Here is a 13,343-nt window from a genome sequence, read left to right as displayed (position 1 = left end):
ACGACATAGGATTGGTTATTATTAAACATCGCCGGATGTCTAATGATACGACATCTGTAGGTTGAATTTTAAATATCGGACGGGTAACCAATTGAGAATTAGGTTGACTTCCTTTTCTCCGGTACGATAAGTCGCGAGGTGTGTGATGTTTGTCATTGCAAAAACTAATCCAAAAACATCGGAAAATAGAAAAATAATTTGTTTATAGATATAATATTCTTTTTAGTAACGTCTATTCCGGTATTTTTGGGATAGTAATCATTTATTTGATTGTAGAATTTTAATAAGTTCTCGAGTATGTTAAAAATGTTTGTTAAGTTTGTTTTCGTTAAACTAAGATTAAAATTAGATTAATCATTTAAATTTTGTGTTTTAAGAAACATTCTATATATAAATTTATTTGTTAATTTTTTAAATACTGGTGATGTAAAAGAGGTTATGTGATATCTGTTTACAACTGCCAATGTAGTCTAGGCGTTAACAAAATCTCCTTAAAAAAATTAATAATTAACGTAAAATAAAATATTATATACGAGTTTTGTAACAAAATATTCGTTTCTTAATTTTGATACTACTAAATTAATTTTCTTAACTTTTTCTATAGATATATCTTCAAGATGGTGAAGATTATGAAATCAGGAAAAGTTGTATTGGTCCTTAGTGGCCGATACGCAGGAAGGAAAGCTATCATAATGCGTAATTATGATGATGGTACTACAGAAAAACAATATGGACATGCTATGGTAGCAGGTATTGACCGATATCCACGAAAAGTACACAAAAGAATGGGCAAAGCAAAGATTCATAAACGTTCCAAAATTAAGCCATTTGTGAAAGTAAGTTTGTCACTAGTTGTTTGTATAATTTTCCTTGTTATATATATATATATATATATATATATATATATATATATATATATATATATATATATATATATATATATATATATATATATATATATATATATATATATATATATATATATATATATATATATATATATATATATATATATATATATATATATATATATATATATATATATATATATATATATATATATATATATATATATATATATATATATATATATATATATATATATATATATATATATATATATATATATATATATATATATATATATATATATATATATATATATATATATATATATATATATATATATATATATATATATATATATATATATATATATATATATATATATATATATATATATATATATATATATATATATATATATATATATATATATATATATATATATATATTTTGTTATATATATATATATATATATATATATATATATATATATAATTTTATTTCAAAATATATGTATTAATGATAGGTACTTAATTATAACCATTTGATGCCGACGAGATACACTGTAGATTTACATTGGGATAAAGTAACACCCAAAGACCTTAAAGACCCAATGAAGCGCAAGAAAATTCGATTCCAAACACGTGTTAAATTTGAAGAAAAGTATGTATATCTATATCTATTATTTCTTAATATTATATTTTGCAACTGTTTTGAGATTGCGTTTAAAATTATTTACTATAGATAGACAAGTGATATTAATATCTATTTTTAGGTACAAATCTGGTAAAAACAAATGGTTCTTCCAAAAGTTACGATTCTAATTAAATTTAAATAAATATAAATCTACAAATATTTTAAGTGTAATATTTACCATCTCTTTTCCTGTTCCAGAATAAAAAAGCAATTTTTTGTACATATACTTGAAAAGCACGATTCTAGTTTATTTTTAACTTGTAATATTTATACATTAATGAATTTTTTGCTACAATAATAGAGTTAACTTGTATTATTTAATTAAAAATAATTAAAGTTCTATTATTAAAAATATTTTAACAACAATGTATGACAAGGTGTACTAAATCATGAATAAATTAAAAATATATTTAGAAAATATTAGTAAATAATATATAATTTAATAAATATCTATTAAACAAGTTGAGATATCATAATCTATAATGAAAATTTCAATGATGCTCTTATGAATTACACGTTCAGTTTTTTAATACGTTCATCTAATGATTCTATGTTACTCTTTATAATTTCTAAGTTTGATGCAAAGCTCTCTTGTACTCCTTTTAAAAGAGACTTGTTACTTTCCAAGTCAGAAGTTATTTGTGATTGTAATTCCTCTAAACGTGTTAAAGATTTGTTGAATGTAGCAGCTAAAAAAAATATTGAAAAAATATATTTTTTGGAAAAAGAAATTTATAAAGTTTTATAAATATATTTAAATACACACCTTGTTGGTGAATAGTATTTAAAGCCAACATTCGATTTACGGTTTGTGGTAAAATTTGTGAGATAGTTTCCGTTTGTTTCATAATATCATACATTTCCGAAATCTAAAAACAAACTTTGATTTAGATAAAATAGTTATTCACTTATTTCCAGTTTCTAATGTTGAACTCTCGTAAGTAAATTCATGTTATTTGAATATTTCTAAAAAAAAGAATACTTTTTGTTCTTGTTCTGAATCTAATGTTAATGCAGCCTTTTTTTGTGCAACATTATCCATTCTATGAATTAGTGCGGCTAATCGGCTTTCAATTATATCTAATTGGTAAGTATCTAGTAATGCAGCTTTTGCTCCTAATTCTTGAAGAGCTTCCATTACTCCTTGACCTTTGAGATTCTATAAAAAAATGTATTACTTACTTATTATTAGAAACACGCTAAAAATATGACTAACAATAAGTATTATAATTATGTAAGAATTTATTGTGCTACATACCTGTGAAAATTTGGAAAGTTTATCACTGGTTGTCCCAATTACACTTTCTAAATTGCAAAGCCTTTGTTCAAGTAATGCAATTCTTGCTGCTTCCTGCATTCTTGCTTTTTCTGGAAGATACATCATCTGATACTTAAGTACACCAGGTTCAGTTGCTTTATCATCTTTTGCATTCTGTGACTTTGAATCAGTTTCAGAAGTAAGAATACTAGTCTGCTTGAATGCTTCTATTTGTGATATCAGTTGTCTAAAATATTCATCAACAAAAGAAACATTTTCATTCTAAACACCTTATTATAATATAAATAAACTTACTTCATTCTTGTGCCTTGTGGATCTGACAGAGTTGCAACAAGATCAGCCCCAAGACATTCTTCTAATTTTAAGGAATCTAATTGTTTTCCTAAGAGTTGTACTTGAGAAATTATATCAGCAACAGATTTTACCTTTTCCTCTTTTGATTTTTCCTATATAAGAAACGGTAAAATATTCATTCATTTTTAAGGTTTGAACAATATGGTACATCATAAAAGAAATTTCAAATATGTATAATAGAACAATTAATACCTTCAAGTCATTTACTTCTTCATATAATTCTTTTATTTCACATTGCAAGCGCTGGTACTTTTGAATAGGGGTTTCTTTTTCTCCTTCTCCAGGTAATTCCCAATCTCCAAATCTAAAATTTGTTATATGTCTTCAACGTATATCTTACATCTTATATTTTCTTACTCAAAATATTTACTTATAGCCAGTTCTTGGTTTGAGTGATATTCGATCGGAGAAGTCAACTTCCTTGCTGAGGAAACGTTTATTTTTAAATTTAATAAATGCTTCAGTGGCACTAGTATGTAATTTTTCTATAGAATCTGTCTCATCCTAAAAAAAGGAAATATTCATACTGCTAAATACAGTATACTACATAATACATTATATTATAATCAATTTTCAATACTGTACCTCGGGGTAAAGTTGAAATTGTTCTGATTCTGGTAAATCAGTAGTCTCATAAACGTCCACTTGATCATATGCCTGTAGATACAATGAAAACATTGAAATATTAAATGTTCATTTATGTAAATTATAAGACATAGACGAGATTATACAAAATTATATCATTTCAGATTATATCTTCTTATCTCAATTTCAGATTATATTCTCATTTCAAAATGAATTATATTTAATAACAAAATCACATTGACATAATTTTATCGTAAAATATGAAGTACTTACAATTCCAGGTAAATCGGCATATTTAGGATCAGCCATTTTTCGTAATTAATTTTTAAAATGCTGTAAATTTTATTCAGCTAAATTATTTTCAAAAATACAAGAAATTTTTTCGTTTAGTAGCGATTAATAAAATTAGTAAAATATTGGTGTAAAGCATTAAGATTTTAACCGAATATATTACGAAGTGTCACTGAGCATTTGATTGCATCTGGTTGTATATAGCATATGTTTCACGTTCGTACGACTATCACGATATCTTCCAGCAAGTATCAGTACTACATTAAAAAATGGTAAACTTAGAAAAGTGATACATATTTTTGAAAATAAAATATATTTTATTTTAATAATAACAAAATTATAATCTTGTAAACGTAAATGTAATTATTTTATATGATTAAAATAACTTTTGTATTGTTCAAAGATATAAGGTATACAAAAAATACATATTTTAATTTGATATCTAATCAGTTTTGTGTAAGTTATAATTGTTTTGTAATTTACAATAAAAAAATTAAAGTTTATGTATAACGCATATGTATTGTCTTCCAAAAATGTAAAATTTTTGGATAATATTTTAGGTATCTTATAAAATTTCATCTTTTATATGTGTTTTGATATAGTTGTTCCTGAGGCTGTTATGATTTGCGAGCAACAAATATTTTAATTGCTTGCTCTTCCAAATCATACAAAGATACTAATTCAAGAAAGTTGCATAACAATATGAAAGAACTAAAAAGTTCCCAATCAATGTTGTATTGATAGATAATTATTGAAACTTTCATGAATCATATTGTAGCTTAACTTTAATTAAAAGGAATATTTATATATTTAAAAGAACTTTTATCTTATATGACCATTTTTTGTAAAATATAATAAAAGACAGTATACATAAAAGATCCTTTTTCATTGTATATACAATTATGTATATCATGCGGAGTTTTAGGATAATTTAATTATAATAATTTAAATGGGTTCAGCTTTTATTAATTATAGGATGAAGGAAAAATTAAGAGAAACAAACAGACCTAGTTAAGAATTATGTCGCTACAATTCTTCATGTGTAATAGAAGATGAAGACCTCTCTGAAGGGAAACCCCAAAAAAATGTGGGATACCCTTTAATTTCCCTTTCTCTTGCGACAAAAGCTGAGAATGAAGATATACAGTTTCCTATAAAATAATTTGCTCTTCCAAGAATAGCTAAATCTAAATGAGGCGATGCAGGTGAATCTTGTTTAAAAACTGGAACCTATAGTAGATATTAAATGTATTTATATTGTATATATATAAATGGATATGTATTGTATATATATTGCTATTTCTTACTTCCATCCTTGCTAAGGCTTTAGTAAGTTCTTCGATCATATAGTTATTATCTGATGCCACAAATACTGATTTGATGTCATTACCATTGCGAATAACCCGTTTTAGATGACGTACTATTAAATCAAATGATGGTAGACACATAGCAGAAGTTGCTTTTCCACGTTCGTTACGATACCCAAGGCATTGTGGAGCAGCAAAGAGATTTGGTGTGCTGGATATAAATTCACAAGCACGAACCTGTTAAACATAAAATGTGTTTTATTTACAAATCTAATTCTTTTTATTAGTTTCTTAAAGTTTTATTATAGTGAAATGAATAATTTGAATATCTGGAAGATAGATACACACCCAATCAATTCCATTACGTAGATGAATCCCTACAAATGCTCCTCTTGGTAATTTTTGTTTTATAAATGCTACGGCTTTATTAAGCATGTCTGTATTCCATTCAACATACTTGTGTAATTTTTTATTTTCCAATTGTACAGGAAAACTAGCAGGTGCACCTGTGAATGCTAATACTGGCCAATGTAATGCAGGATATTGTCTTTTCCATTGTACTGCCATGTCTGTATGATGAACATCATAATGTAAAGGACCATAAAATTCTGATTTTACAAAATCTATATTATATGTATCCCAAAATGAACCGAATGGATTTCCATCTTTGGCATTGCATGAATCTCCTTTTCCACGTGCTGAATAACAGAAAGCTGAAAAGGATAACATGTTTCAAAGGAACACTTTGTCTTTGAACTTAAACATTTAAACTTACATACTCTTTCCTTAGATTGCCATATTTTTGGTGCTATGTCTCGCATAAAATTCTCCATTAATAGTGCTTTATGGAAGCTTTGAACTTTTGAAACATTAAAATATATATCAAATGGAACTTGTATCTAAAAAATGATAAATTTGTTTATAAAAATATTTATATTTTATAAGATATTAAATGTTATTGTTTACAAACAGATCTTGTTTCTCCAGTTCTATATTCAACCCATGGTGGTAAAACTAAAGTACGATTTAGTGCTTTTGCAAATCCTAAAGCACCTAAAAAGTGATCTGCTTGATTTCCAAATCGCCCTAAAAAAATTAATCAACTCGATGATTTTAATAGATTAATTTATTCTAGGATATATTTATATAATTACATATAAAAATCTTAGTTATACATGGACATACCCATACAAGGACAATAAACAATATATCCATTTGTATCAATATCAAAGTCTTCACAATATGTGTTATAAAATGTGGTTAATAGTAGAATGAAAATAATACTGAACATTTCGAGTTTCTTTACTTATTTTATTTAATCACAAATAATTAAGGACGCACTATTTAATATAAGTTACTCCGGTTTTTATACATTTCCACCATTACTATGGATACGTGCATGGATTATTGCATATGTAGAAACGCTTTCAAAGCAAGCGAGTCTAGGCCATGGTCATGTAAACAGGTCTTGACACTCATACAGAAGCCTAGGGAGAACCATTTCATAGGGGAAGACAAGAAAGTTTCTCTTCTCGCATACATGACGTGTTATGAATGTCTCAGATATCTCTTGTCTGTCTCGTAAGAACGCGGACTTCGTTGACTTTCCATGTTTTTATTTTTTAATCCTTAGAGTGATATGAACGCATATATGCGTCTGGTGAAAGCTATCGGTATATATATGCGTTTTCTGTAAGTGTCTAGCATGGACTAAGGACGCATATATGCGTTTGTCAATTTTTCCGTACACCTACGCAGAAGTAATACTATTACGTTTGTGTGAGATAAATATTTTATATCAAAAATCTACTGTTTCGAAACAAAAATTTAGTGAATTTCATTTAGCGTTGATAAGAGACATTTTACAAAAATATTTCCAACGTAGAAGCATAGTAGGGGGAGGAAAGAGAAAGTCTGAGGATTTACCATTTCGTTTAATTGATAGGCATTTTACATCAAAATGCCCTAATCGTGCCGGCACAACACAATTATCAAGAAGAAAATGTGTTGTTTGTGTGAAAAATAAGAAAGGAGCGACACGCGATACGAATGCAGAAAATGCGATGTCGGATTATGTATCGATAATTGTTTTGAAATTTTTCACACATAACTGAATTATTAACTTGTGTTATATTTACTAAATTTAGTTTTCTAGTTTATTGTCTTCTAGTTTATTACCCAAATTCTAGTTTATTGTAAATTTCAATGTTTATAATAAATAATTAATTCTAAAAAATAACACTCTTGAATCATTTAATCTTGTGCAAAAGAATTACTATAACTTATTACGATTTGCGCTTTGAATAATCAATCAACAGAGTTCAGTATAGCGAAAAAGTACTCCGTTTACAGCGATCGTCAGCGCTGGCCGTACGAACCGCATAGGCCTCGAGTATTCAGCACTTTAAGGGTTAAGATTAGATACGACTCAATTTTCGGACAGTTCTCCCTAGCAACTGTAGACTTGTTTATATATGAACGTGATCTGGACAGTGGACAAGCTATTACAGTTGTACGATCTGGTACGACAAATAAGGTTGTTATGGATTTACAGTGATTTTTCGGGAAACAGGAAAGTGAGTTGTTGCCTGTGATCTCCTCTGTTTGCCGGAGTGCGGGAAATATTCAAATAAAAATATTAAGTTCTACTGAAATGAGTACTTTTATTTAGGAGATTGCTCTGATAACAAAAGTATGAAATAATGGTATAGCTCTCCTTAAAAAGAAATAATTGTAGCGGCACTAGACAGTAAATATTCCAACGGTTTCTGTCCCGTGGCTCGCAACACGTAAACCCTATTCTTCGGGTAAGATGATTACCAGATGTCGACGCATCTCCACAGTACATGTTCAGCTAGCCTGAGCACCCGTTACAAATCTTAAGATTTAGTTAACTAAAGTCCTTCAAACAAACAAACAGTCTTTGTCCCAACTACGGGAAGATAGGGGAAATCTATTTTTCTCACGAACGACGCTTCAAGGGCGGCTAGCATCCTTCTTTAACCACCAACATGGAAATTGACCAATTAACAGCAACGTCAATTTCCCGCATTTTCCGAACGAAGGTTGTTCTCAACGAATCCGATGATCTCCTGTCCTTAGACACACATCCCATCATAGTTTTCTTCATCATCGTGACGGAAAGTCATTCTCTCGTGACGTTTCATTAACGAGTTACATAGTGCCTTTACTCTTTGTGAATATTTTACGTTTTAACAAAGAGCTAGTTTAGTAATACTTGTACCGTAGATAAGTAAATCGAGTGTGACTTAGACTTTGGAAGAAAGTACATTTGTCATCCCGTTGACCGCGGATTCGTTATCGAACCTAAGACCATTGTCATTAATGTCTAATCACCGCGGTTACTTGTCAATTTTGCGATATTCACATTTGTACTAATAATCATATTTGTACTAGTAAATATCTTCTCTATTGCATAACAGCAATGTCTAATCCAAATGAAGATTCGTTACACGCCCCTAACTCTAATCATAATGTGAACCTGACATGTATATATGTTAATAGACATAATGCATATTACAGTCTCATTAATTGAACATTATATCACCTTCTATATGTTACAGGTATCATATATCAATGCATTTTATATTAGAATATATTTTAATACAAGTAAGTATTATTTAATTCATTTTTTATAGTGAAGTAATGAATATTAATTGTTATTCTTTAACATGTTATTCCGAATTGAATAGGTTTTGTCACATTATATTGTCAGCGCCTCATTTGTAACATCGTTTGTATATGTAAAAGAATATTTTTAACAAATTTGTGAAATTATATAATTTATTAATTGCAAATAATATAGAAAGGAATTTTATCATTAGTAAATAAATGTACATTTGACAATTGGTAATAAATGTATGAATTGTTAATAACATATAGATTGTAAGTGGATTAGATTAATAATAACTCATATTAATGTAACATTTATAATTGTAATGGATAGTTTATCCATATCCATATTATGGATAAAGATTAAATAAATATGTTTTACCACCATGAGCATTACAGAGTTTTATTATATCTTAGATGAATAATGTAGGATGCGGTCGGTAATGGGTACTATCTTTTCTATATCTAACTGTGACATGTATGTATATTATAAATAAAATAAGTCCGAAAATTAATGGAACATTTGTTTCTAAGAGAACGCCCGAGTTGCGGCCCATGATTTCTTTGAGATCTTTAATCCTATGATGAGTAGAATACGATGCAATAAAAAAGATTTGTCTTTGAATTTCAAGATCAAGGTCAATTGGCTAGAAGAGTAACGCTCTATATGTGTCTACTCTGAACTAGTATGCGCCTATTCTGAATACCTGATATATATTGCTATATTATTCTTATAATACTCTGGTAGAGAATAATTTTAAGCCACTTAATTAGGAAATACCTGATCAGTGGCGTAGACCACTATAGCTTACACTATTCATTATGATAATATATATGTACAACATTACAAACAACAAAGTACGACAATAATTTGAATACAGTCATGTTGTGCTATCATGTTGTAAATCGTATTTTGCTAGAAATAGTAATTAAAATAATGACATTGCTATAATTATAAAGATAAGATATTCGAAATATCTATTAGAACGAATTTCGTTACCTGAGATAGGAACACTTTTACTTATTTTTATATGCTATAGCAAGTATTGTGCTTCTTAAAATAGGATTACGAAGTTTTAATTAACAGCGAAGTTTCTTAAGAATTTAAGTAATTTACACTTTTAGGTTTAAAAGGTCAACGAACGTTTAGATTAAATGTTAATTTTTACTAATAATAATTTGATAGAAGAAAGTTAAAATTCATTGCATCAATGAAATTTTTATTTTTATTCAATCTCTAAATAATGTTGCATAATGTTTAAGTATGTAATGCTCATACTGCGTTTCGTTGTTTAAATATCTAGAAAATATTTGAGAAATCTAGCAAAGTAGAGATGGAAGAAAATTGTTATTAATCACCAGGAAGAATGCCATCTGGAAGCTTTCTTACTGGTTTGTCGAAAAAACAGAAACTGTTTCGTTTATTTCGTAGTTCGTTTGCTTCGTCCCACTCTCACAGTAATTACTTTGTACTACCATACATACATATCAGAGTAGAAATGAGTTTGATAAGGTTGAAGGTGGAGATTGGAGAAGGATGATACAATACAATAAATGATGGTCGATGAATTTCAATTTGTTGCAAGATTTTTTAGAGATAGATAGGGGGAGTAGATAGTATTCGTTTGCTGATGGATTACAATTGCGAACGATTTAATCGTGTTCCACACGCGTGCATGTTAATGCTACAAATTACGCTTTATCGAATTTCAACAAGGACGATAGCACTGGAAAAGAAGATCGCTTCACATGGAATAACGACGAATTACGAATTGATTTATACCTGTATCAGAGATTTTTCCTGAACAAAACACGATAAAATTATTTTGCGTACATAAATCCTTTGAAAAACTTTTGGGAATTACCATATGGCTTGGTTTAAATTAAACCTAGTAGGTGTATTTTTAATGTAATTTAAGCGATATTTTGGGATGAAATGTGCATATCTATATCCATATACAAGATGGTCCGGTTAACTTGTACGAATTGAATAACTAAAGTACGCGTTGAACGAAATATTATTGTATATAATAGTTGCATGGTTCCGATTTTTAAGTGGAATAAGGTAAACGAATAATTATGTGTTTGGAAGGATATTGAGTTCCGAATAATGATGGATTACCTTTCCTCGATTTGAAACCTAATAATTAAACTGACACCTTGTTTTGGTTTATGAAAATTGTATTTAGTATAATTGACCTTTTTTATTGATGAACCTGGGATATCAAGTAGATATACGGTGTTTCTTTAGTTTGTAACTGAAAATACAGATACTCGATAGGTACCATAGGATTTTAGTTTGTATTGTATTAGTTGAATCCTGTATTTTAATTTGTAATATTAATATGATACATGATATGTGATATATATTAATTAGATAGGTTTTAAAATAATTTTCTACACAAGTAATGTCTTATACAACTCCAATCGAGTTAATAATTATTAGTAATCTAGTGAGTTGGAATCTAGAACGAGATATATTTTGTACTATACTTTTAAACCACGTATTTTTTAATATCTTTCTGAAGATCTATAAGTCCCAGTATATATATTTTCTATTCTATGATATCACTTCCTGCAATGAAAAGATTGAAAAGAAATTATGCAATTATTTTCAGCGATGACGTGTTTAGGCTGACAATGAATTTCTCTCAGTGTGAGCAGCAACATTCGAACAATTTTAACAACTTAGCTAGCTAGGCGAATTTCTTAATTATAAAATATTGCTATATTATATCCTATCTTGGATCTATCTATCTATTCTATAATATCTTACAATCATTCTACTGAGATGTGTACTTTACTATCACGGTGTAACTTGTATTATGATATCGGTAAGCACATAAATAAATAGAAGCAAGTAACATCTTTTACAATTTAGTTCGCTTAGTTGTAAATTTAAAGTACAATATGATACGCTTGTATTTTTGGAATAATCATTGTAATTTTGTGATTGTTCATTTTCACAACTTTATTGCTGTGCTTTATCGTTTAATAACTTCAATAACACTTTCGCGGAATGTAATCCATAAGTCCAATTTATCGATTAATATCAGTAGTTCTGCGTGTTTTATATATGACGTAAAAAATAATCAAATATGATATAAAAAGAAAGAGAATACTAAAAACTCCACAACGAATAACAAAGATAGGATCATTTGTCATGTGTCATAGAGATATGTACATCGTAGAGTCTACTAACTCGAATGCTAGCAACAGTCTCAATTTTAAATTTCGAATATAACTGAAAACGAGTTAAACATAAATCTTGATCAATGTAAATCCTATTAGTGAAACTAAAATACCGATCGAAATGTAATTAAAATAAACACAAATCCGTTACGCGGGAGTTATGTGCATACCGCGTAAAAGGCTTAGTTATATGACCGAATCTTTCGTGAAACTTTGATGTTACCGGTGTTGCAGTGGTACCGAGGATACACGTAAGAAACTGAACGGACATTTTTTCGCTCGATTTCCTATTATTACTTTATATGTGATAGAACTCGAAAGGAAAGCCTGTCGAAAGCTGGAAGAATTTTTCCGACATCTTACGCTTCAAGAAGTTCTCCATCTGTATCTGCCCTGTTATAAATCGCCGACAGTTGCCGCAGCTGTATCTCATCTGCGTTTGCTTCCAGTAATGTCTTACCGACATATTCTGGTTATATTGGAAAATCAATCACGATCATAAACCCGGAAAATATGTTTGACATCCTCATTTGATTGTCCTGCCTGTTCTCTCCTTTCTGCATTTGTGAAAAGCGCATATCCTAGTCTGCGTTTTTAGATTCTAACGATTGAAAGCATTATCAGACGCGACGATATACATGCCACAGCCCAGCACCACAGACCCAGTATATTAAGACCAGATTTTTCAAAAAATGACATTATTTTCAATATTATTTTCCATATCATCTTTCTATTCTTCTAGACGGTGAAAATTCTTTCGTTCTGACCCGTTTACTTTCTGATATAATATTATAAAAAGCGAAAATGATGTTAGGTCCATATTATGTTTCAATGTTTTTGTGACTTTGATTTGCTCTACTGTAAAGTTTGAAAAGTATGATTTAATACTTCTTGGCTCTGGGTTTCAGATATACGTTGTGTATATGTATATGCATTATATATTGATTACTAAAATTTTTATGCATTTACGGGGAATTTATAGATGCAAACACAATGCTCATAATACACAAAAATATACAAAACAGCCAAAGTGTAATATTTGCTACAATAAAAAGTGAGTGAAAAAAATCTCTGCTTAGGCTTCGCTTCTTTCTTCTATGTTCATCGAAATATTCGGCATAAACATCTGCAACCTGCTGATTACTGAATAAACGACAACT

General features: G+C 28.7%; 3 protein-coding genes across 3 annotated transcripts; 1 reads left to right on the top strand and 2 right to left on the bottom strand.

Moving 5' to 3' along the window:
• The first annotated feature begins 1 nt into the window (after window position 1).
• On the top strand, window positions 2-1,701 carry LOC100749845 (60S ribosomal protein L27). Its single transcript, XM_003491499.4, has 4 exons — window positions 2-138; window positions 605-836; window positions 1,373-1,509; window positions 1,622-1,701. The coding sequence occupies exons 2-4, from the start codon at window positions 618-620 to the stop codon at window positions 1,668-1,670; spliced, it is 405 nt and encodes a 134-aa protein (XP_003491547.1). The 5' UTR covers window positions 2-138; window positions 605-617; the 3' UTR covers window positions 1,671-1,701.
• Window positions 1,702-1,975: 274 nt separating this feature from the next.
• LOC100749602 (dynactin subunit 2) lies at window positions 1,976-4,298 on the bottom strand. The gene is made up of 9 exons (XM_003491497.4): window positions 4,034-4,298; window positions 3,761-3,832; window positions 3,546-3,679; window positions 3,368-3,479; window positions 3,116-3,267; window positions 2,801-3,047; window positions 2,525-2,701; window positions 2,309-2,411; window positions 1,976-2,231 (listed from the first exon to the last, which is right to left on the bottom strand). The coding sequence occupies exons 1-9, from the start codon at window positions 4,067-4,069 to the stop codon at window positions 2,053-2,055; spliced, it is 1,212 nt and encodes a 403-aa protein (XP_003491545.1). The 5' UTR covers window positions 4,070-4,298; the 3' UTR covers window positions 1,976-2,052.
• Window positions 4,299-4,905: 607 nt separating this feature from the next.
• Window positions 4,906-6,765, bottom strand: LOC100749723 (GDP-fucose protein O-fucosyltransferase 1). The gene is made up of 6 exons (XM_003491498.4): window positions 6,544-6,765; window positions 6,329-6,444; window positions 6,134-6,257; window positions 5,707-6,071; window positions 5,359-5,595; window positions 4,906-5,281 (listed from the first exon to the last, which is right to left on the bottom strand). The coding sequence occupies exons 1-6, from the start codon at window positions 6,647-6,649 to the stop codon at window positions 5,078-5,080; spliced, it is 1,152 nt and encodes a 383-aa protein (XP_003491546.1). The 5' UTR covers window positions 6,650-6,765; the 3' UTR covers window positions 4,906-5,077.
• Between the last annotated feature and the right edge of the window lie 6,578 nt (window positions 6,766-13,343).

This window comes from Bombus impatiens, unplaced genomic scaffold, assembly GCF_000188095.3.
Source record: "Bombus impatiens unplaced genomic scaffold, BIMP_2.2 scf_0565, whole genome shotgun sequence".
Lineage (NCBI taxonomy): Eukaryota > Metazoa > Arthropoda > Insecta > Hymenoptera > Apidae > Bombus > Bombus impatiens.
Note: the sequence above shows the minus strand (reverse complement) of the source record. Positions and strands in the feature narration are given on the sequence as shown.